This window comes from Armigeres subalbatus, chromosome 2 (genome assembly GCF_024139115.2).
Source record: "Armigeres subalbatus isolate Guangzhou_Male chromosome 2, GZ_Asu_2, whole genome shotgun sequence".
In the NCBI taxonomy this organism is placed as follows: Eukaryota; Metazoa; Arthropoda; class Insecta; order Diptera; family Culicidae; genus Armigeres; species Armigeres subalbatus.
The window spans coordinates 196,984,457-197,007,292 of record NC_085140.1 but is presented as its reverse complement, the minus strand read 5'-3'; the positions used below and the strand labels follow the sequence as shown (position 1 = coordinate 197,007,292).

Sequence of the window (22,836 nt, the reverse complement as noted above, 5' to 3'; positions counted from 1 at the left end):
ATGGGTCCCCGAACCTTCTATCAATAGTTCGGTTTTGGAGTCAACATATACCCTTTACGCAAACTAAGTATTCGAGAAAGGCAAAATTTGATAATGACCAAAATGTCGACTAAAACTGGCTATTTCCTTCACCAAAAGAAGAAATAATTATTAAGGTCATTAAGAGAAAAAAAAAATCACCAAGCCAGAGGGAAATGTAAAATGTAAAAAAAATCCGTAGGAAATATTTTGATGGAGTATTACAGGTTACGCTGAAAGTTTCCACTTCTTATCCCTTGGGAACTAAGGGATGCCGAGTTTTTTAAGTTATCTATAGAGGGGTGTGTATGTGTATGAGTTCAATCTGAACCCCACTGCTTAATTCAAGTTCATGTTTTGTATTATACTCGCATACAACATCATACGGCTTGAACTGGTCGCTGCCCAAATTCTACTGCACTTTGCGACTTCGACTGTTAATTTGATGTCAATATTTTCAAACATATCTTTATCGTATAGGATTAAGTACTCGAGATAACGAACTTGAGACTTGGATCGTGCTCATGGAGAACCAACGAACACTTGGTGTTTGCGATTTTTTCTACAATCAATAATTAATTAGTTCTACTTCTTTTTCAATGGCCCTACATTCTAACTGGTACATGGACTATTTCAACTTGGCATTTCCACAGTTATTAATTCAAAGCTTTTCTATGGCTACCAATTGCATGAATATGTATATTTTGTGGCAAGTACAATGGATATACCATGTCCAGGGAGCCGATAATGTTTTCCACTCGAAAACATCCTATACCAGACCGAGAATCGAAATCGCCATTACCGGATTGGCAATCCAACGCATTTTCAAGCAAGTCTAACTGGAGACCCCAAGTGAATAACGGAGGTGAATCAATTTCAACTGTATGTATTACATGATTCTTAGCGCAAACTGCGAATATTTGTTTATCGAAGCGTCCAGTGGGCCAATTTCTGAAAGTTTGATTTATAAAACATTCTGACAACAACAGAACAAACGCTAATTACTCTGGAGCTACTTTATAGTTGAGCATGCCTTACGCAATATTCCCTTATTATTAATAGGAAATCATTCGGTATTTATTTATATTTTACGTTGGGAATCTCTCGCTGCTGGCTTTGACAGTTTGTCAAACGTAGATTTGTAATAAATTATTTAGATTGATACTGATATGAAATAAATGACCACTCAAAACAAAAACATCGGAAAATTGTGATTTCCGATGTTTATTCTGCAAATGTGTACACTCATAGCATCTATTTGTTGTTCATCTATCAACTGTTCATCACAGCACCGTATAGTTTGTCAACTGTAGCCGACTTCCAATCTGACAACGTAAAAGCTTCAAGTAGGCACCTTATCAACGCACTAAAGAACGATTCGCTCATGATTACATGTTTCCAACCGACATGCACTTCCCAGATAGTAAAAGCTTCTCTGCAATTAAATTCGAATACCTTTTTATTTGCTTCCAGATCCGTTCCAGCCACCCCCCGCATCCACCCACATTGGCAACGACAATGCTGATGCCTCGACCAACGCTGACTGGGAAACGTGTGCTGCTAGCGCTAGGTGCACTGGTAACGCTAACGCTCAGCTACGCCAACGGATTCGCCACGCTGCCTAGTGACATGACGAAACGGTGCACGCTGGAGCGGTACCAGAAGATGATCGGATACAACTGTGCCGACCTCAAGCTGAAGGAAATTCCGCAAAATTTGAAAAGTAATCTACTGGTGAGGTGAACACTTTTATTACGATCTATAGTTATGAGAATAACATTGCAATTGAAACTGTGAACTCAAGTCACGATTTCAAGACGAACATGAATTTTTACGAGCACTGTAACACACTCACACCTGTACATTGTACAATTAATAGTATTTACATTGACTTTTCAAGGGCTTTCGATAAATTTTCTCTTTATCCAGCTTTTTACGAGCCAGTGCCATAATACTTTGAATCACCCCTTTTGACACATGCTGTGTCCACTATAATTTTTATAGATGGATCTTAGCAATCGGGGCTTCGCTAAAAAATGTTTGTTTACAACATTAGACTGTCGTAATTTTGCTTGCACACTTAAATCGAGAATTTCAGCTCGGTAATATTTTTTACTGATTTTATTCGGTAAAAGAAAAATTTCACCGAGAACTCAGTTAATCAAAAATAATTTACTGGTTTCTGTATTTATTTTTACCGATGACTCAGTTGTTCAAAATAGAATACTGAGTTTCGGTACTATGCATAACCGATCAACACTGTTCTAACAAAATGTTCTGCACTTGTCAAAAATTAAACCGATCACTCAGTAAAATCAAATGCACTTTACTGAGCTCAGTTAAAATAAATACCGAGCTCACAGTTCCGACCACGTGACGCTTGATGTGACGCCATTTTTTGCGAATCGGAATCTTGAGACCGATTTCATTAAACGAATTTGTTTCGTGATTAGTTGCTTCGGTATAAATCAATTATAATAAATATAATCATATGATAATCAGGTAAGTTCCAATATTTCATACCAGCATCAGCGCAAGATATTTTTCTAGTTTACAAAAAATTGTTCATCAATTTGATTGATACATTTCTAGGCGAAAAAACTTAAACTATATATTTATCACCAGTCGTTGACGTCGTCGCTGCGTTACCATTTTATTGACTAGATTCTGGATTCGTATCCGACTGCAGGTATGTGTAATTCTGTTTCCCCCGAGGTTGCTCCTAAACAAATCGCATTCTTCAATTCTAGAAACAAATTTTCAGGACGGCGATGAGGCTCTACGACGTTCCCTTTGAGGTAGCATTCCGAGGTCTGAGTGGAGTAGCGCCACTGGGAGAAATCAAGAGTGAAAAAATGTATCACCAATCACTATGATGCAAAAAACATAAGTATCCTGATAACTACATATACATAAAAACAATTATAGAACCGAAATTTCAATTGCTTTTTATTATTTATGTGAAAGATGAAAATTTTTATTAAGTTTAACTCGGTAATTTGAGTTACAGAAGTCAGTTACATTTTTACCGATCCACCAGTATTTTTTTACCGAGTGCTCAGTAACTGTTACAAATCTGCTCGGTATTTTTTGACAGTTCATTATCATGAATCCTGTACCGAGCACTCGGTAATAGAATTCGATTACCGAGGTGACTACCGAGAGCTCAGCTGTTGAGAAATCGGTAATTCAGTTACCGAGCCCGGTAAATAGAATTAAGTGTGTGGAATTCGAGCATGCTCGTATCGAAACATATAATTATTTTTTACTTCTTCTAGGTATCCATGAAAATATAAGCTTGGCAGGTGTGAACGTATTTGGATTATTGGTTATTTTTAAAATATAAGGAAACAAGCGTTCCACATAAGTAGGGTATTGCAATGCCGCTGTATCACTTTCGCAAAGTTAATAACTCCGGGCGGTCATTATGTGATCTTCCGTCAGATGTGAACCTTCAGGAACCTCGTAAAAAAATAGTTTTGAGAGTAAAGGCTCCCCCAGACCTAAGCGATATCATCGCCGCGACGGCGACAACTAGTCGCCGCGATTCTATCGTTGGGTCGCTGCAGGCAATGTTCCATTTACGCTTCCATACCAACGGCGACAGAATCACTGTCGCCAAGCGATAGAATCGCGTCGCGACTGTCGCGTCGCGTGTGTTTGGGGGAACCTTAAAATTCTCGAATTTGGGACTACATAAAGTTATTCGAGTAACACTGGTATCTCTCACACAGATTTGTGAATGAGATTATTGTTCATCTAAAACGTGAGGTGGGCGACTAATGATCGTATTGATCCCTGACTTTATTTACAGATCAAATACAATACGCACATATTACGGACTGGCTTCTGGAAGAAGAGTGCAATGAGGTAAACCTTTTGTTTACATCCGCAAGCTTTAAATAGACCGAACGAACGGCTAGGAATAAAACATAAAAATAGCTGCGAATGATTTCCTCACAGAGGAATAGCAGGAGCCTCGGATTCCAATACAGAAAGGACAGCATTCTACAGTATTCATGGTGGCGTGGCTTCGTTTACCGTTGCAATTCACCAACTCTTTTATTGTTGAATCCAATGCTAGTATCGAAAATGTTTTCAACACAGGGTGAATACAACACTAATGTTTCTTTACTTAGACATTTTTCAAACATATGTCTGTATTCATCAAATAAAATCTTAAATAAAAGAATTAGCTAGTGAATATAATATTAGAAAATGTGAATGCCTGAATTTCTTTTGTTCATTGGATATTTCAATTGAATTTTGATTTGTTTATTAAAACAAACAACCTAGTAAATCTCAAGTTGGTAACGAGGGAAATCGAAGTTCAATTTATTACCAAGATGTTGTAAAAATTAAGTTCACAGCATATGTCAAATTTGATTCACCCCTTGTTAATTTATGGCTAGCGTAAAAAGCTGGATAATATGAAGGATTTAGAACCTTGAGATCAAGATGAATACACCACTAGGTGTTCCAATCTGCCAAATTCACGATTCAGCCATCTTGGATTTTAGTATGGAAGAGCCAGCCGGTTTGTTTATGTTTTGCACCGAAAATGAATTTTTCACCCCCGCCTTCTTCTCGTCCATAAACTGGGCAGATTGAAACACCTAGCTGTCTATTCATCTTGCTTGAGATGTCGTTATTCAATTCATAATTCGAATGGATTTCGATTCGACTAAGGTTCATTGAGTTGTATTTTTGAAATCTAATTTATAATTGAAAAAGAATCTATATACATAAAAATAAATTTTTGTTTGTCTAACCTTTATAGACTCGAAAACTGATCGGCGTGAAAATTTGTATGCAGTAATTTTCCCTTCATACCTCGAGAACTAATCAAGCAAATAGAACCAAATTTGGCATGTGGACATTTTTGAAGACAAGAAATGTATTTATGATGGTTTGAGACTTCTCCCCGCCCTAAAGAAGAGTGTCCCAAACAAATGAAACACAAATTTGAAAATAATCAATTTTTAGTGAGACGAAGTTTGACGGGGCAGCTAGTACAGAATAAAAAATCTCCCACAGGATTTTTTTTGCCGTATAATCTTACCACCCTTTCCCATTTATTTAATTGTCATTTTCCTTAGAAACTTTAAACTCTTTAAGCACTCTATAGAGCTTGAAGAATTTTGCTTAAATTGTTACACTTGCTTCATGATGCAAAATTTTATGACTAAGGATCTGTCTCATTTGGAGAGTTAAACTCAAATTAAACTTAAAAGTGACAGTTCAACAATTATCTTGTTCGCAGAGCAAGATTACTTTTGACAGATATTGAATCATTTTTGCCTTTCTCGTATTTTATCGAAATCTTATTGGTATTGCTGGGTAGCACCAGCCATTCTTATTACCTGGTGATTTTTTTTTAATTTTCGAGCTGTTACTATTAAGTTTAATTCTCCAGATGAGACAGACTTTAAACTTCGAGTGAAAAATGTGGAAATTAGTATATGCATTTTGACGTACCACGCGGCTCCATATTTCTTATACATACATCTAACTGTTGTTTAGAAACTTTACTTCAAGATGCACATGTTGGTAAGCTATGTTTTCAATAAACAAAATACTCCAAACATTCAACAACAAGCAATTCGTTCTCCTGGTTCAAATCAATTCTACACCATATTTTATACCTCCGCTAAAATGGAGCATCTTGGAAACTGTAAAGAGTGAATGGACACTTTTCTCGGCACACAATTGTCCAATTAAGAATCGTGAGGGTCAATTGATGCCAACTTTTGAGTTGACGCTCAGCTGATGCAATACTACAGTATCGTTAACTACTACGTCTGAAAGGCTCCGGTGCAAATATGTATCGTCTTCTGTGGATCTGTTTCTGGTTACTTCTGGTTTGAAACGAAATTTCAATTGATCACCTGCATGCCCAACGCGGTTGGTGCTGTAATAAAGCAAAGTGTTTAAATTTTCTAATGAATATTGCCAAAGCATCACACATTAAATGTAATAAATTTCAATACGCTTCTCTTATACATAAACACTACGGATACAGCGATCAGGAAAAAATGGCAAAACGGCTAATTATTCAGTGAAAAAAATAAACTGCGGTATAAAGTAGCGTTAGATTCTTGAACTTTGCCTCATAAGTAGCTGCTTAGTTGCTTATGAAATGAAAACAGTTTCTACGTCTACAATTCAATTCAAGTGACAAATATTATTATCCAAAATTATTTCGATGATCATATTTGAGCAAGCCGGATAAGGAATGGATAAGGTGGATGGCAGGGATGCTTGCAATACTCAGAAAACACAATACATCTTTTGACTATCATCAATTGGCATACATTAGCACCTCGGAAAATTTGAACGATCGATGGATATCATCGGGGGCAGAGTGTGTTGAGACTTTTTGAGGCATAACACGTGGTATCGAGATCAGAAGGAAAATCTCTAGAGTCGTATTGCGCAAAATGAACGATTCGAAACTGAAGAATAAACTGTCAAAACGAAATTGCTTTCTTACGAGTTACACAATGCAAATCATTTCGGATTAACATTCGATCGGATCAATCAACATTAACCGGGTTGAAACCAGATCATGGACAGATGGCTGAATCGGCTGAATCAGATTAGAAAAAAACGCCATTCGATTATTCGTCATTGATTACAATTATTTGGCTGGTACATACACAGAATTTCCACGTAATGATCAACTCAACCATGATTCAATCGAGAAAATCCCTCTCCTCCCAGACAAAATCCATATCCTCTAAATTTACACGAATGCAAATGAGTAAAAATACTAAAATAAATGCACCATGCTTGGCTGAAACCATCAACAAGCCGGGAGTCCATTACTATCTACGTCGATAGCAGATTGACATGATTCACTTTAACAGAAGCGTCCGGAAAAAAATATCGTTTATTCTGTTTACAGCGACTTGATTACCACAGATCAATTTCGAACTCATAAACATTGCGTAAATTTCGATTCATCGGTTCAAGTTCATAGCGCTAGCGCTATGGATATTGACTCTAACTTTTCGGTGCTGCGAAAATGTGTAAACATACAACAGAGACCCAATTCCAAACTAGTCGAGAAATTTACTCACTCCAGTCTGGGATTTGGACTCCACTACGGCACCAACACGAATGAAATAAACTAACAAACCAATTTAAATCAATTAACTTAATCACCTTTAGTGCTGCTGCCGCTCCCGTTTCGCTCTCGAAGGAATATTTAACGGCCCAGCGATGATGGGAGTAAATAAGATGGGGGTTTTTGCTTACTTTGGAGTTCATATTTCTCCGGCACGCGTTGCGGCTCCCAAGAAAATTTGTTAGTGGTGTGAAATAGTAGTTCAATCTAAATTTATGAATAAGATGTTGCGCTCACAAATTGACCATTTTCGATCAATCAACAAAAGAAAACAAAACAATACTTATTCATGGAGGTAGTTATGACACTCGATCAAATTCCAGGCATATGTTTAAACGGGTGGAATGTTGTTCATGCAGCATACTAAGTCTTATCTTCTGGTTACTGAGCATGAGCATGATGACCATGCATTTCGTAGTTGCTACTCCGCGATATACCAGAACAATCGCAATTGCAAGGGAACCAATGGATGGAAGCATGTGACTTTGCTCTCCAACCTCACTCAATATGCACAGTCCGGGAGCTCTAGTATTGTGAATAGTCGATAACGGCGCTGGCCCCGTCCCCACGGTCTATGGGGGGATGGGAAAGGATTGATTATGCAATCACTCGCCCACTGCAAGCTGAGAACACATTCGCACTCGCCAAGAGTTCATGTGGAATTTTAGTGGAAACTGGGGATTAGGTTCTATGGAAGAGTCTCGTCTTGGTTAACGGGTCGCCAATGTGTTAGTAATGAAGGAGTGGTAGGGGAACTGTTCCGTTTTCCGTCTCACTGAACATACATTCATCTCATCGCAAAACAAAGAAATACAGCACCAATCTCGTCGCTTCTTTTTGCTAACACGCGTGTTCACTGGTGAAAAAAAAACACAAAAATAAGAAACATATTAAATTTCTTTTCATTACTTTGTTTTGGATGGAATGGAAATAGGAGCTGTGGGATGAAGTGTCGAACCGTTCCCCTATTGTTCTTCCGGCTTGGTGCACGTTTTGATGATCACATGTTGTTGTTGAATTTTACAGTAAAGGCAATCTTATAAGTCGGGGAGATTTGATTATTTGTTTTTTATCTCTTCAATAAAACCTATTTCGAGCTACATCTTCATGTAATTTTTGAAATCTGACAAAAATATGCATCAACCAACCAATTTATTGTTTCATTTTTTCGGTAAATGTTTATATTTTTAAATTTATGATGAAGCCATATTTAAGGCCATTACAACTATTAGAAGCAGTGAGTAAAATTGGAAGGCAAGTTCCAGGCCCGAGTGATGACAGTTTGTTTGATATCAGACTAAGGCCGGAGTGGCCTATGCTGCACATAAAAGTTTTCTCCATTCAGCTCGGTCCATGGCTGCACGTCGCCAACCACGCAGTCTGCGGAGGGTCCGGAAATCATCCTCCACCTGATCGATCAACCTTGCTCGCTGCGCACCTCGCCTTCTTGTTCCCTTCGGATCGTTCCCGGGAACCATTTTCACCGGATTACTGTCCGACATTCTGACTACGTGCTACCGCAGTCTTCCGATTTTCGCGATGTGAACGATGGATGGTTATCCCAACAGCTGATGTAACTCGTGGTTCATTCGCCTCCTCCACGTACCGTTCGCCATCTGCACCCCACCATAGAAAACTCCCAGTGCACCTTGGTCCTCCACGAGCATCGTCCAGGTCGCGTGTCCGTAGAGAACTACCGGTACAATAAGCGTTTTGTAGATAGTTAGTTTGGTACGGCGGCGAACTCTATTCGATCGGAGCGTTTTGCGGAGTCCAAAGTAAGTACGATTTCCTGCTATGATGTGTCTCTGAATTTCTCTGCTGAGTCACTAGTGCGCCCAAGTACACGAATTCTTCAACCACCTCGATTTCGTCACCACCAATACAAACTCGTGGTGGGTGGCTTACGTTGTCCTCTCTTGAGCCTCTTCTTATCATGTACTTCGTCTTCGACGTGTTGATGACTAGTCCAATCCGTTTAGCTTCGCTTTTCAGTCTGATGTAGGCTTCCTCCATCATCTCAAAGTTACGTGCCATAATATCAATGTCGTCGGCGAAACCAAATAACTGGACGGACTTCGTGAAAATCGTACCACTCGTGTCAATCCCTGCCCTTCGTATTATTCCCTCCAGAACGATGTTGAATAGCAGACACGAAAGAACATCACCTTACCGTCACCCTCTGCGCGTTTTGAAGGGACTCGTATCCCTGAAACTCGAACTACGCGCATCACCCGATCCATCGTCGCCGTTAACATTTCTCAGGAGGTGTGCTGTTGGTCCTAGCCATCACTATCCTGTATGCATCCCCCATGGAGTATTATTGGCCATCCTACACAGCTCTTCAAAGCAGGCTCTCCTACTACATTTGATTTCGTAGTTCAGAGCTTTGCTCGCTGTTTGGAACACTCGGCGTCTTTCTACACGGATAGAAATTTCATTCATTTGATTCAAAAATATTCATGTTTGTTCACAAACTGATAATATGTTTGAATCAAACATATTTATTTTGAAAATTAAATTTAATTCCTGTTTGTTTCATGCGTGCACTAGTGGGTAGCCCCTCGCTCGCTCTTGCAAAAGTAAACAAAAACTTCAGTTCAGGTCAGGTCCGATTGGATTCCAGCAAAGAAATGGAAGCAAGTTTTTTCTCGCCTCCAAATTGCTGATGAGGATGTTTTCAGGTACAATAAGGTAAGTAAATGAAATATGAACGTTAGCAATTGTGGAATCTGGTAGTCAAATGCTATCAGAATATGAATATTGCAATAATTGATAGGAAAATATTTTTGCTGCCGAACCAAAACAATAATATCCATGTTTGATTCAATAATTTCGGTGGTTGAAGCAACTTAAAATGCATATTTGATTTAAAAATAGTTTCCGTTTGCTTCAAATGTAACATTATGTTTGTTTCAAACGTATTTATGTTTGGTGCTAGAACAAACTGAACTTTTGTTAGAATTTACCTCAAATATGTTTGTTTGAACCATACTTTTTTCTGCGTGTAGCCTGTCCGCTTCGGTTCTAGCACGTCGCAACCTTCTTTTAGCTCTAAGACAGGTTCTGCGAAGATCAACTATCGTGCTCGTCCACCAGTGCACCGGTTGTCGGTTGGCATAGTCCTCCTGGGCATTGTCACGTCACATGCTCGTGTTAGGACATCGGATAACTCATCACCACTAAGGCCTAGAGTCCGGTTTTCCCACCGTAGTGATTCTTCCAGCAGTTCTGGGTCGAACGGCAAGGTACGCCATCCTAGATCAGCCTTACTGACCCGCCTTGTGGTTCTGTTGGGGGTATAGCTGACCATAAAACGTATTTCCTGATGGTCACTAGCAGTATACCCTTCGTGAACCATCCATTCAGGCTCCACCGTCCATCCCACGCTGCAGAAGGCCGCATCGATGCATGACTCGCCATTCGGTCCTCTGAACGTTGACGCTTGGCCCTCGTTCAGCAGGACTACGTTCAGTACCGCTAGAGACTCTAGCAGGATATGACCTCCAGCGTTAGTGAACCGAGATGCCTAATCCACTGCCCACGCGTTGAAGTCACCTGCTCCAACTAATGGTTTAAGACCAGTTAGTCTCGCTACAAGATTATCTAACACCCTAGTATACCCCTAGCAGCACAATTCACGTTGATTTGGTTGCAATAACTCATATATAACCAAATTTGGTCATATATGAGTATCATCAACTTATTTACAACATGTGTGTTGCTCGGGACTGCTCTATGCTCCATCTTGGAGGACAGTAGCAGCTGTGAAAATAAACTCCGCTTACCTTTGCTATAACAAAACCCTCATCATCAGGAGATGACACTATCTCCTGCATAGTGGACCTCCCGCAAGTTACTATTCCGGACTTATCCGCAACCCAACTGCTATGTTTAGCAGGGATGCGGTACGGATCGGACAGCAAGGCAACATCAGTCTTATTCTCGTGTACCGAATGTTGTAGCAGCGCTTGCGCTGCCTCGCAGTGGTTGAGATTTAGCTGAGCTACTTGCATGACCGAGCCCGTCTCGATTACCTCTTCTGCCAACTTTCTATACGCGTAGAAGGAGGAACTGGTTTCCGTCGTTCCTTAGGGCCGGCAACCTGCTCAACATTCTCCCGACGGATCTTAGTAGCCTTCTTCTCGTGTAATACCGGCTTGGCGCTAGTTCCCTTCAGGTCGGTTGCCATACTGACCTTACTAAGCTTTGGAGTTGCTCCAGTAACAGCCATGCGTCTGCGGAGTTCTACAGTCTGGCTTTCTGCAAGCTGCTTTTCTTCCGTAAGGACTCCAATCTTCGACTCGGCTTCCTTCCTGACCTTCACCGCTTGACATGTCGGAGGTGAACATATTTGACAGCAAGGTCCCTAGGATACTGCTCTGGGGGATGTCTGCAACAATGACGTACGCAATGCAGCTCGCTCCGCTGATTGAGACCCGGAATGTCCTTGCCGACAGGTAATTGTTGATGATTTTCACCAGGTAGCTGAGAAAATGGTAGCCTTGTAGTTTGGCCATCATGCCATACATTGTCAAACGCCTTCTCGACATCGAGAAAGGCCATGGCGGATGTTTTGGAAACAAACTTGTTCCGTTTGAGGTCGTTGGCAACTCAGATCAGTTGGTGCACGGTGGATCGATCGCGTCGAAAACCAAACTGTTCCTCGAGCAAGATGTTGAGATTTTCGGAAGATTCGAGTAACCGGTGGCGATTCTGTTTTGACGTAGGACTACGTCTGTGTTTTCTATATTGGGGTACACTTTACGATTGCGAAAATCGGGGACCGTCACGAAAATATGATAGACTTTAAACTTTAATATCTAAGACGTTTCTCGATGGATTTTCAATTTTTTTGGACCATTCGATCAAGGATGAGTCAACGCTTCTTCGTATTTATTTGAAAATACTGATTTTTAACTATTTTTTATCGATAATTGATAAAAAAAAAGTTTAGAAATAGGTCAACCAACCAATCACGTACATGCATCACTAGCACAGACATCAAAAATCAATCACTTGCGAGTTTGGATCTAATCCTCAGTTTGAACAAGGTTTCACGCAGAGCAGACGCATCAAAACGATCGCTTCGGAGCGGACACAGCATCACGGAGGCGCTAATAACATTTTCAAAGAAAATCCATCACATTGGTGATGGTGTTCGATGTGTTGCTGCAGATCATTCAACCTCAACGAACCAGCATTTCAAATGAAGAAAGGGTTGACCATAAAAATAGCACTGTGGCGATCCCGCACCGCCAGTGCCGATGCTGAAAATTTATTACAAATTGTGGTGTCAGCTAGTTGGAAAGAAGCATTGTGAAAAGAAAAAATGATTCTTCTCAGGACCAACATTTTATGAAAAGAAAGAGTTAATTGCGAAAATGGACTGTTTCGGTGGCATCGGGTATGGCGTGGTTGGTTGCTGTGAGTGATCCATTCAAATTTACTGCATCATCTTCCTCCAAAGCGCTATCAAATTCCCTATTTACGATTGAGTTTTGCACTTTGAAGAGAGTTTATTTCGGATAGTCGAATCAACCTTCTTTTGTATAAAATGGTGGCTTTTGTATAAAATCAATGAAGACGCCACTTCAGTGGAAATCGGTGAACGTCACTCGGACATACAGATGCCGAAAGGTAATGTTTTGTAATATGGAGAAACTTCGTCTTCAGTCAAATTTCTGTTGTCATTCCTCGCAACAATACGCATCTTAGATAAACAACATCTCATAAACAAATTCAGAATCTTGAGAGAAAATTTCATAGGATTCTTAGAATTTGTCATCCTCCGAACGGTCCGTTGCCTGCGGAATCCCGATCGAAATGGCTCGCGCGCGCCGAAAAGCAGTTTTCTTATATCTAATGAAGTAATTCCATTATCCCCGCCCCTTCAATAATCGTTATGAGTGCTCATTATATTTACACCCATACCAAATCACAAAGGGGCGGGGCTAACGGGCTTAATTTATTAAATACAAGCTGCTGTTCGGCGCGCGCCTGCCATTTTGATCGGGATTCCGCAGAGAGCGGTTCGACATTCGATGCAGCGGAGCGAACACAGCAGCACGAAGGAGTGGGTGGCAGTGTGGCAATGCTGAAAAATTATTTCACCCTTTGGAGGCTTAGCGAAAAATCATCAAGTGGCGGTCGAACAGTTGCAACGCAAGGTGTCGACAAGCGATTGGATGCAGTTAGTTATTGGAATGGGAATTGGGAAAAGAAAATTGGTTCTTCTCAGGACCAACATTTTATGAAAAGAAAGAGTTAATTGCGAAAATGGACTGTTTTGGTGACATCGGGTTTGGCGTGGTAGCTTGGTTGCTGTTAGTGATTCCATCCATTAAAATTTACTACATCATCTCCCTCCGAAGCGCTATCAAATTCGCTATTTACATTACGCATCTTAGATAACCAACATCTCATAACCAAATTCAGAATCTGGCGAAAAAAAAATTCATAGGATTTTCAGAATCTGTCATTCTCGGAACGGTCCGTTGTCTGCGGAATCCTGATCAAAATGGCTCTCGCGCGTCGAAAAGCAGCTTTCTTATATCTAATGAAGTAATTCCATTAGCCCCGCCCCTTCGTTAATCGTTATGAGTTCACATTATATTTACACCTATATCAGATCACAAAGGGGCGGAGCTAACGGGATTAATTTATTGAATAAAAGAAAGCTGCTTTCCAGCGCGCGCAAGCCATTTTGATCGGGATTTCGCTGAGATTTTTTTTTTTTTTTAACTTTAAATTCATTTATTTTAATCTTTTTGTTTTTCACAGTGGATTTTTACATTTAAAGTGTTTAGCCTTCTGGCCCTTCATCTTAGGTTATGAGTATTTCTTTTTTGTATGTAATTTTTATATAATGAAACTTATTTTCTATTTTTACAGTTTAGCCTTTTGGAGACATCGATTTGTTTGTGAAATTTGATAACCTAACTACTATGTACACTAATATTTACAATAAAAATTGGATAACCTAGATTGGAACTAGCGCCCTAAGCGCTTGTTGGTCTGAGTGCAAGCAACGGACCCTAAACTTTTCTTTACACTCACCAAAGCGTTCATGTAAGGTTTTCATTCCGGCCAGACGGTGGACCTCGGATGTTCTTGTCCTGGGAAGGGTGTTGAGGATCATCCTCAGGAATTTGTTTTGGACCCGTTGAAGTTTGAGGTGGTGGGTTTTAGCGCAGCTCTCCCAGACCGGCATGCCGTATTCGATCACAGGGAGGATGATTTGCTTGTAGACAGCAAGCTTATTTTTCAGGGACAATGACGACCGGCGGTTGATCAAAGGGTACAGTAGTTTCAACAAGACGTTACACTTTGTCACCGTTTTGTCAACCTGTTGCCTGAAAATAAGCTTGCTGTCGAGGGTCAAGCCAAGATAGCCGGCCTCATTGGCCCATTCCACAGTCGTGCCATTGAGGATGATTTTACAGTCCCCAGGCGGAACAAGTTTAGGGGATTTGGAGTGGGGGAAAATGATGACCTGGGTCTTCGCCGCGTTGATACAGATCTTCCAGCTGGTGAGGTACTCTGTCAGGGCATCCAGGCCTCGTTGGAGTTTTGCCACTAGCGCTCTGATCACTCTACCGTTGTAGACGATGGATGTGTCATCTGCGAACAGAGACAGAATGCCGCCTTCTGGAGGTTCTGGCATGTCGGAGGTGAACAGATTGAAAAGCAGGGGCCCGAGGATACTGCCCTGGGGAACGCCTGCGACGATGTTGTGCGCATTGAACTCGCTCCGCTGATTGAGACCCGGAATGTCCTTGCCGACAGGTAATTGTTGATAATTTTCACCAGGTAGCTGGGAAGATTGTAGCGTTGTAGTTTGTACACCAGGCCATCATGCCATACATTGTCAAATGCCTTCTCGACATCGAGTAAGGCCATGGCGGATGTTTTCGAGACAAACTTGTTCCGTCTGAGGACGTTGGTAACTCGGGTCAGTTGGTGTACAGTTGACCGACCGCGTCGGAAACCAAACTGTTCCTCGAGCAAGATGTTGAGATTTTCGGCAGACTCAAGTAACCGATGATGAATAGCTTTTTCGAATAGCTTGGATAACCCTGAGAGAAGGCTGATGGGTCGATAACTTTTGGGGGAGGAAGGATCCTTCCCAGGCTTCCGGATGGGGATGACTTTCGCTGACTTCCAGGACGATGGGAAGTAGCTAAGCCGGAGACACTGATTAAAGATCAGCGAGAGGTGCTCAAAGAACGGAGCACTCATGTGTTTGAGCTCGAGATTCAGGATGCTGTCAAAGCCTGGGGCCTTCATGTTCTTCGACGATTTGATATAGGCCGTCAATTCGTCAGCTGAGATCTCCAACTCCTCCGAGAAGTCGTTGGGAATCAAATGGATGTTGTTAGCATGCTCGTTGATGGCTGCTTCGTGTGGACTGACGATGTTCTGCCCAAGATTGTGTGAGCTGACGAAGTGACGACCTATTTCAGCGACCTTCTCTGCAGGAGTTATCAAGCGATCCTTAGAGCCATTATTGTCTAGTGGGATCAAAGGTGGAATGGGCCGAGGCTTGGATTTTAGAATTTTGGTCATTTTCCAGAACGGCTTAGCATAATCTGGGAGAGTGCGGATCTTATTCGAGAAGTCGTTATTTTTGAGGTCCACCATTCTGGCCTTGATAATTTTTGTGATTCGATTGCAGCGTGCCTTAAGCTCAGGCAGTCCAGTACGCTGAAACTGCCTGCGAGTGACATTCCGTAATCGAATCAAATCTTTGGTGAGTGTATCGATGTTTAAGGAGTTGCTTACCTGCCGAGCCGTCGGTACGTGTTGCTCTCGGGCCGCCGTGATCGCCTCCTCGATAGCGCACAGCTGGCGGTCGATACTTTCCGGCGTCTCCGGACGCACCTCGTAGTCGACGGTGTTATCGACGCACTGCTGGAAACGCTGCCAGTTCACTCGGTGATAGTTCCGCCGTAACTGCTGGTGCCGATTGACCGAGGAGCCCAGTTCCGCCACCACCGGATAGTGATCCGAACTGAGCTCCTGGTATACAACCGGCTGCGAGACGTGGTCACTCAGGTTTGTTACGTAGAGGTCGAGCGTTGCGTGGGCACCGGACCGACTCAGCCGAGTGGGGAATCCGGGCTCAGGATCGTGTAGTGGCCTTCCTCCATGTCGTTGCTCCAGATGGTGCCGTTTCGATTGCCGCGACTGTTGCCCCAGGCTTGATGTTTGGCATTCAAGTCGCCGGCAATGATATACTGGCCTTGCCTCCGCGTCAGCTTGACGATGTCCCTCCGAAGGGCAGCCGATGATCCATCGCCGGCTTTGGCTTGCGTTGGACAGTACGCCGCGATGAGCGCGATTGTGCCGACCGAAGTGGTGATTTCGACACCGATGGCCTCGATGACACTGAGCTGGAAGCTTGGAAGCAGACGACAGTTGATGTTGTAGCGAAGAGCGATGGCCACACCACCTCCCCTGGTCGGCCGGTCGAGTCGCACGATGCGGAAGTCCGGGATGTTGATGTTCACCTCCGGTTTTAGGTGCGTTTCGGTGATGAACGCCACGTCAATTTCCTTCTCCTCAAGGAAATCCTTCAGCTCGATTGTTTTGCTCTTTAGCGAGCAAGCGTTCCAGTTGACCAGGCCCACCCTAGCAGCCATTTTCAATGATGAACATGCCAAGTGTGAAGACCTGGTCGAATCGGGTTTTGCAGCCGCGCAGTCGAGTGGCGAGCTGCGCAAAGATCGGCATCAGTTGCTCCGGAGTGTACAGCGGGGCAGATTCCTCCGGTGGGACGGCTTCGTTCTCCGACTGCCGACGGAATCCAGGAGGAGGGAGCGGGGGCCATTCGCTGGTGGATGGTGCCGACGATGTTGGAGCTTGGACCGATGCAGCTGCCGCTGCCAATCGCTTGTGCGGCTGTAGCGGTGGGAGTATTGGAATCACACGACGGGGAGCAGGGATGGCTGGAAAGTTCACCTCGTTGTTTACAGGAACACGGTTCTTCTTCGGCATGGTCCTGGTGGAAGCCTTCTTCCGGATTTCCAGGAACTCGGCTCGCTTTGGGCAGCCCTTTGTGGTGGCCCGATGTTTGTCGCCACAGTTGGCGCACTTGGGATCGGCCACCTCCATTTTGTCGCACTCGTCAGTCGGATGGGGTTCGCCACACTTGTTGCAGCGCGGCTTCATGCGGCAGTTCCTGGTGCCGTGCCCGAAATTGAAGCAGTTGGTGCATTGCGTGACATCGCGGTGCACTGGCCGATATCGCTCCCGCAGTCAACGACGGTGTAATTTATAACGCCAACCAGCTTCAGGTCCTTCCAGGTAGTGGAGCCGTGCTCCAGATGGATCAGGTAAAGCTGGTCGCGATATTTCCTCGCCTTGTCGTGACGAGCGATCTTGTGGACGGCTACTGGCTTCAGTCCGCAACTTTCAAGCTCTGCTTGGAGCTCTTCCTCCTTCATGTCGTGAAGTCCTCGCAGCAAAGCCTTGAGCGGCTTCGTGCCGGGATGGTCATGAGTGTAGTACTCATACTTGTGGACCTCGAGGAACTCCACGACGGATTGATGATGGTCCCGGTTGGCCGGCATCACTTTCACGCCCTCGCTGCAGAGCCGAAAAGTACATTTCAGCCCCTTAGCGATCAGCTGGCGAATTTTGGGCGTAAATCCGGCGGATCGCCCTTCACAAACACGGGCGGGCACTTCTCCTTCCGCTCCGGTTGCACCTGCGGCAGCTGCGATTGCTGCTTCTTCCTCTTTTTCGGCGGATTGCCGGCGTCATCAAGCGGCAACGGCGTGAACACGTTGCTCTGCAAAAGCTGCTTGGAGGGGTTACCCGCGCCTCCAAGAGCAGTGCGCTTAGGCACTTTTCCAGCGACCGAATCGGCCACCGAGTCTCCCATGACGGGTCCGGGAGAAAATAACGCCAACGCGACAAGCGAAAACGTAAACAGCGAACGAACGAGAAAAAACACTTCGAAAAAAAATGCGCGAGCAAAAAACACGTCCGTACGTGTTGCTGTCTCGAACTGGAATGTTAGCCGCGTGTCTGCTGATTTCGCTGAGAGCGGTTGAACAAGATTTTACGCAGAGCGGACGCAGCGGAGCGAACACAGCAGTACGAAGGCGCTCTGGTAGCATTTTCAAAGGAAAATCATCGAATTGGTGGTGGAAGTCTGCGTTGGTGATCGTCATTCAACCTCAATAACAAATCAAAATCTTGTGACGAAATTCCATTTGACTGCTACTGACGCCATCCATTTGAACAAACTCATTGCATCATCTCCCTCCGATGCGCGCTTGTGGTTGTGCTACCAGAGGGCAATTTTCTGTCGTCGCTAAACGATGGTAACCCGGAAAAAATCGATCATTTCTAATGACTAACGAGACAAAACCAAATATTCTTGCCAGAAACTTTCACTTTCCGTCGACGACGGCCAAATCGATGAAGACCTCACCTTAGTGAAAAATGTCGTTTAGCTGCCTTAGGGCCAATTTCTTCACCTTCGCTTAACATTTAAGCGGTGCTTACCCATACGTTTAAACCTGGTTTAAGGCTTAAGCGGAGGTGAAGAAATTGACCCTTAGTTTTTCAAATGGCGTATTATTAAAAACAATAAATCTTTCTAAAATCGTCATTGTCGTTTAAACAGCCGAACAGTTTGTTTGTCTGGGTAAACAATTTTCTCAACGATCAAAACCTCTTCTTGGATAAATAGTTTAAGTCCTGAAAAGGACTGTTTGTAATTTATTCTTGAAGTCCCGCTCACTTTGCCACCAGCGCTATAGAAAACGATGCATGTACGCTTCCATTGCGGGCGGAAGTCGAACGTTGCAAATTAATATATTTTTGTTTGGTTTTGTGCCACCTCCGATTCTGCTTATTTTCCTATATTCCGGACATTTTTGAGCATAATGTCCTCTAGGATTCTGATGATATCCACTGAAAGATAGACGAGTGGCTTCAGTGGCGATGCGGCTGATGAGTCGTTCCTTTTCCACGACTGGTTCATCCAACTGGGAGCTACTTTCAGTTTATTGATTCGGTTGACCTCCGAGCAGTTCACACAAAGCTAATAAATTCACACAAATTATGATGAAAAATATCCTCCATTTCGGAGAGCAACGTAGTCCTACGTCTCCTTTGCGTACAACCCGATTGGGCTGCACCTTTGAGTTTTTAAATAGCTTGGATAACCATGAGAGAAGGCTGATGGGACGATAAGTTTTCGGAGAGGAAGAATCCTTCCCAGGCTTCCGGATAGCGATGACTTTCGCTGACATGCAGGGTGATGGGAAGTGGCTGAGACGGAGACACTGGTTAAAGATCAGCAAAAGGTGCTCGAAGAACGGAGCACTCATGTGTTTGAGCTCGAGATTCCTGGGGCCTTCATGTTTTTCCATGATTTGATATAGGCCATCCATTCTTGGCAACCCGTTAACCGAAACGATCCTTTGCGATAGAATCTAACCCCAAAATTCCAATAAAATTCTTCACGAGCTTGCAGTAGGCGTTTTGTATGATGTTGTGACAATCTGGCGCGAGCTCCTTCTAAGGGGAAATGGTTGCGCAAAGTCCGTTTCAACCGCTATGCGGTTGTCGGCGGTCCACCACGTAAGAAACGGTTCTTGATTACTGGTTTGGGTAACGTATTTTATGCACGTAAACGTGGTGTAAAATCAAAGAATATATGTTTCCAACTCTTATTTTTTTTTTTATTTCTTGAGCAAGGATAAACAGAAATCTGCATCCAGACACCTGAGGAGGTTAACTCAGGTAGTGTGGGGATGGGTATGTCATGTAACTCTTACCCGACCCACTAAAACCAAAACCCTTTCGTCAGTCCGTACCCCCGGCCCGCAATTAAGCAATACATCAGGGGGGGACTATTGAGAACGCTCACGCCTCAACGACTGTGGGACAACCCAAGTAACCAATACCCGATCAGGAATCCATAACAAAATTATAACTAAATTCTATCAATGGTTGTTATTTAAAACAACGTGTGTTATAATTAGATAATTCGATAAAAATGCGTCTTCGACCAGTTTTATTTCATATCAAAATTATAACAACATTAGTTATGTATATTTACACAAAATAATTGCCTACATTTTTTGATATTGGAAAAAAGCGGAGGTAATCACCTCCCAGTATAACTTGAATCAATGTTCGATGTTAATAGCTAGTACAAAGTTAATTGCCTACATTATGGATGGAAATCCGGCGTTGTAGCGTACCACATTTTTAAACGTGATGTAGGCAATTACCATGAAAGTACATTTTTGTACCTCATAATTATATCAACGGTTGTTATAATGTTGAAATGAAGGTAACAACCTCTGATATAATTATGTTACGGCTAGAGGGAATTTTGATATAATTTTTGCCTGTCATAAGACGAGTTTATACAATCCCATTGAATTCCACCACTTAAATGGTGGGATTGTATAAACTCGTCTTATGACAGGTGAAAACATTCCACTAAAAAGCTCAAAATAATTTTCTTAATATAATTTTTGTTATTTTAACAACTAACCAGCCAATTTTATAACACATTTTGTTACATAATTTTTCTGAAATAAATAACTCCCCTTGTTATAATTTTGTTATGCATTCTTGATCGGGTAAGCACTATATTTCACCAAATTGGCCATATGGTGCATATATGTTTTTAAATAGCCATAGAGTGGCCTTATTTGGCTGTATGACGTAATATAGTGCTAATGGTTACTTGGGAAGACTGCACCGCTCGCTATTTCACTACGGTTGCTTTTTACGCAAAAGAATTTTATAAATTTCTCGGTCTACTTCAATTTCCATAACTTTTAAAATACCACCTGATTTTCTTCGATTTTTTGTGAATTTTTTCGTTGGTTCTCTAAATGTTTTATTACACTAAAAGGTAACAACAGTGTCCAGTGTTCATAAAATGAAAAGACCCCTATATTTATTTAATATAGGAAACCCTATATTTATTTAAAAAGTATGACGGCGTTAAATCGAACTGAAATATGTAGTTACGATTACGAACAAACTAATTGAAATCGCATTCATATCGTACAAATAATTTAGAAACCAACGAAACACCATGAATTTCTATGTCTATGAATTCTCATTTATTCCCTTTCTTTTAGATTATTGATCTCAGCTTCAACCGCATCCGTGACCTAAAAACATATTCATTTTCCCGATATACTGACGTCAAATATTTATATCTCTTCGAAAACATGATTCAAAACATCGAAGAAGGAACGTTCAGCGAGCTGGCTAACTTGGAGGTAGGATGCTTGTGAAAACAATTAAACCCTCTAAACATCAATTTATTTCAGGCCCTTGACCTATCCAATAACGCATTGAACACAATTCCCTTAGAACTTTTCCATTTACCACTGCTGAGAAACCTATACGTGGCGTACAACAATTTGGCAAATCTTGAGGAAGATCTGCTTACGCTGGAAAAACCCATTCGTGCACCCTTGCAGATCCTAAGTCTTGCCGAATGCTGGCTGAAGCGGCTGCCAAATTTCGGGATCCTACCGGACCTATGGCAGCTAAACATATCTTCGAACCCGATGACGGACCTAACGGTCGATCAATTCTCGCCAATGTGCAACCTTCGATCGCTGGATCTGAACGCTACACATGTACCAACATGTTCATGCCAACTGATTACTAGTGAGCTGTCTACCAGGCGAACAGTCATCTATAATAAGCATCCGAACTGTTTTACAGGTAATTCAAGGATCAGCCATACAATAAGCAAAATTTTAAGCTTCACAAATGAATCTTTTTTTTCAGAATCAATCATCTGCCAACAAGAATCGTCTACCCTTACACCGTCAACTAAAACGGACGAGTATCAACAGTGCATGGACGTCCGAAACACTCGCAAACTAGACACGGAGGCCAAATCGGCCTGGTTTAAAATATCGCTAGGGGTTGTTGCGTGTATCGTTTTGTTTTCCACAATCCTCTGCTATTTCCACCGACGGAACGCGAAAAAGATGAAAGAAAATAGCAAAAAGCATAACACGGCGAAGAATATCACCCCTGTCCACAGGATATCGATGGAGGAGGACGCACCGAAAGTCCTCGAGAATGGAAATCGTGAAAAACTTATTACGGATTGTGATTAGCGATGAACAGTAGTGGTAGTGATAGACCCTTCACATACTCTGTCCTCACGCCGGAAGTGCCGGAACCCCTTTCGATCAAACAAGACTAACGATCTTCGATTAAGGCTAATGAAACAAAAGTTGTAAATAATAGGTTAACAATTAGCTAAGCACCTAGTTAGGAATACTCATCACGACTCATGGATAGTGCAGTACAATTTTGCCATTTTAAAATTGAACAAAAATCTTGCCACCTACTTTATATTGTAGTTAGAATATTTGTCCAAAATTGGAACTTACCGCCAAAGAGATGAATTAAATTTGCCATGTTTTATAGTGTTTAAAGAAGGGAAATATATTACTGAACGTGATGACATGCCAGTCGTGGTCTACATCTGACAATGCAGTACAAACCGTAGATCAAGTGGATTATGGTTAGTACTACGGATTCTACTTTCACTTTCACGTTTACTTCACCTAACGCTCATTTCACATTTTTAGATCTAGGGCAAAATACGGCATTGACAGTATGTGACTATTGCTAACAACCCTAACAATACCTTCGTAATACAATACCACTTATGC

General features: G+C 42.4%; 1 protein-coding gene across 1 annotated transcript in view; it reads left to right on the top strand.

The window, feature by feature from the left end:
• LOC134211474 (leucine-rich repeat and death domain-containing protein 1-like) overlaps positions 1-22,599 on the top strand; it is a 43,182-nt gene extending 20,583 nt beyond the window's left edge. Inside the window, exons 2-5 of the mRNA XM_062688356.1 lie at positions 1,492-1,752; positions 21,271-21,414; positions 21,466-21,868; positions 21,935-22,599. Coding sequence (XP_062544340.1) covers positions 1,537-1,752; positions 21,271-21,414; positions 21,466-21,868; positions 21,935-22,272 — 1,101 coding nt within the window. The 5' untranslated portion in view covers positions 1,492-1,536 and the 3' untranslated portion in view covers positions 22,273-22,599. The remainder of the gene's footprint in view (positions 1-1,491; positions 1,753-21,270; positions 21,415-21,465; positions 21,869-21,934) is intronic.
• The last annotated feature ends 237 nt before the right edge of the window (positions 22,600-22,836 follow it).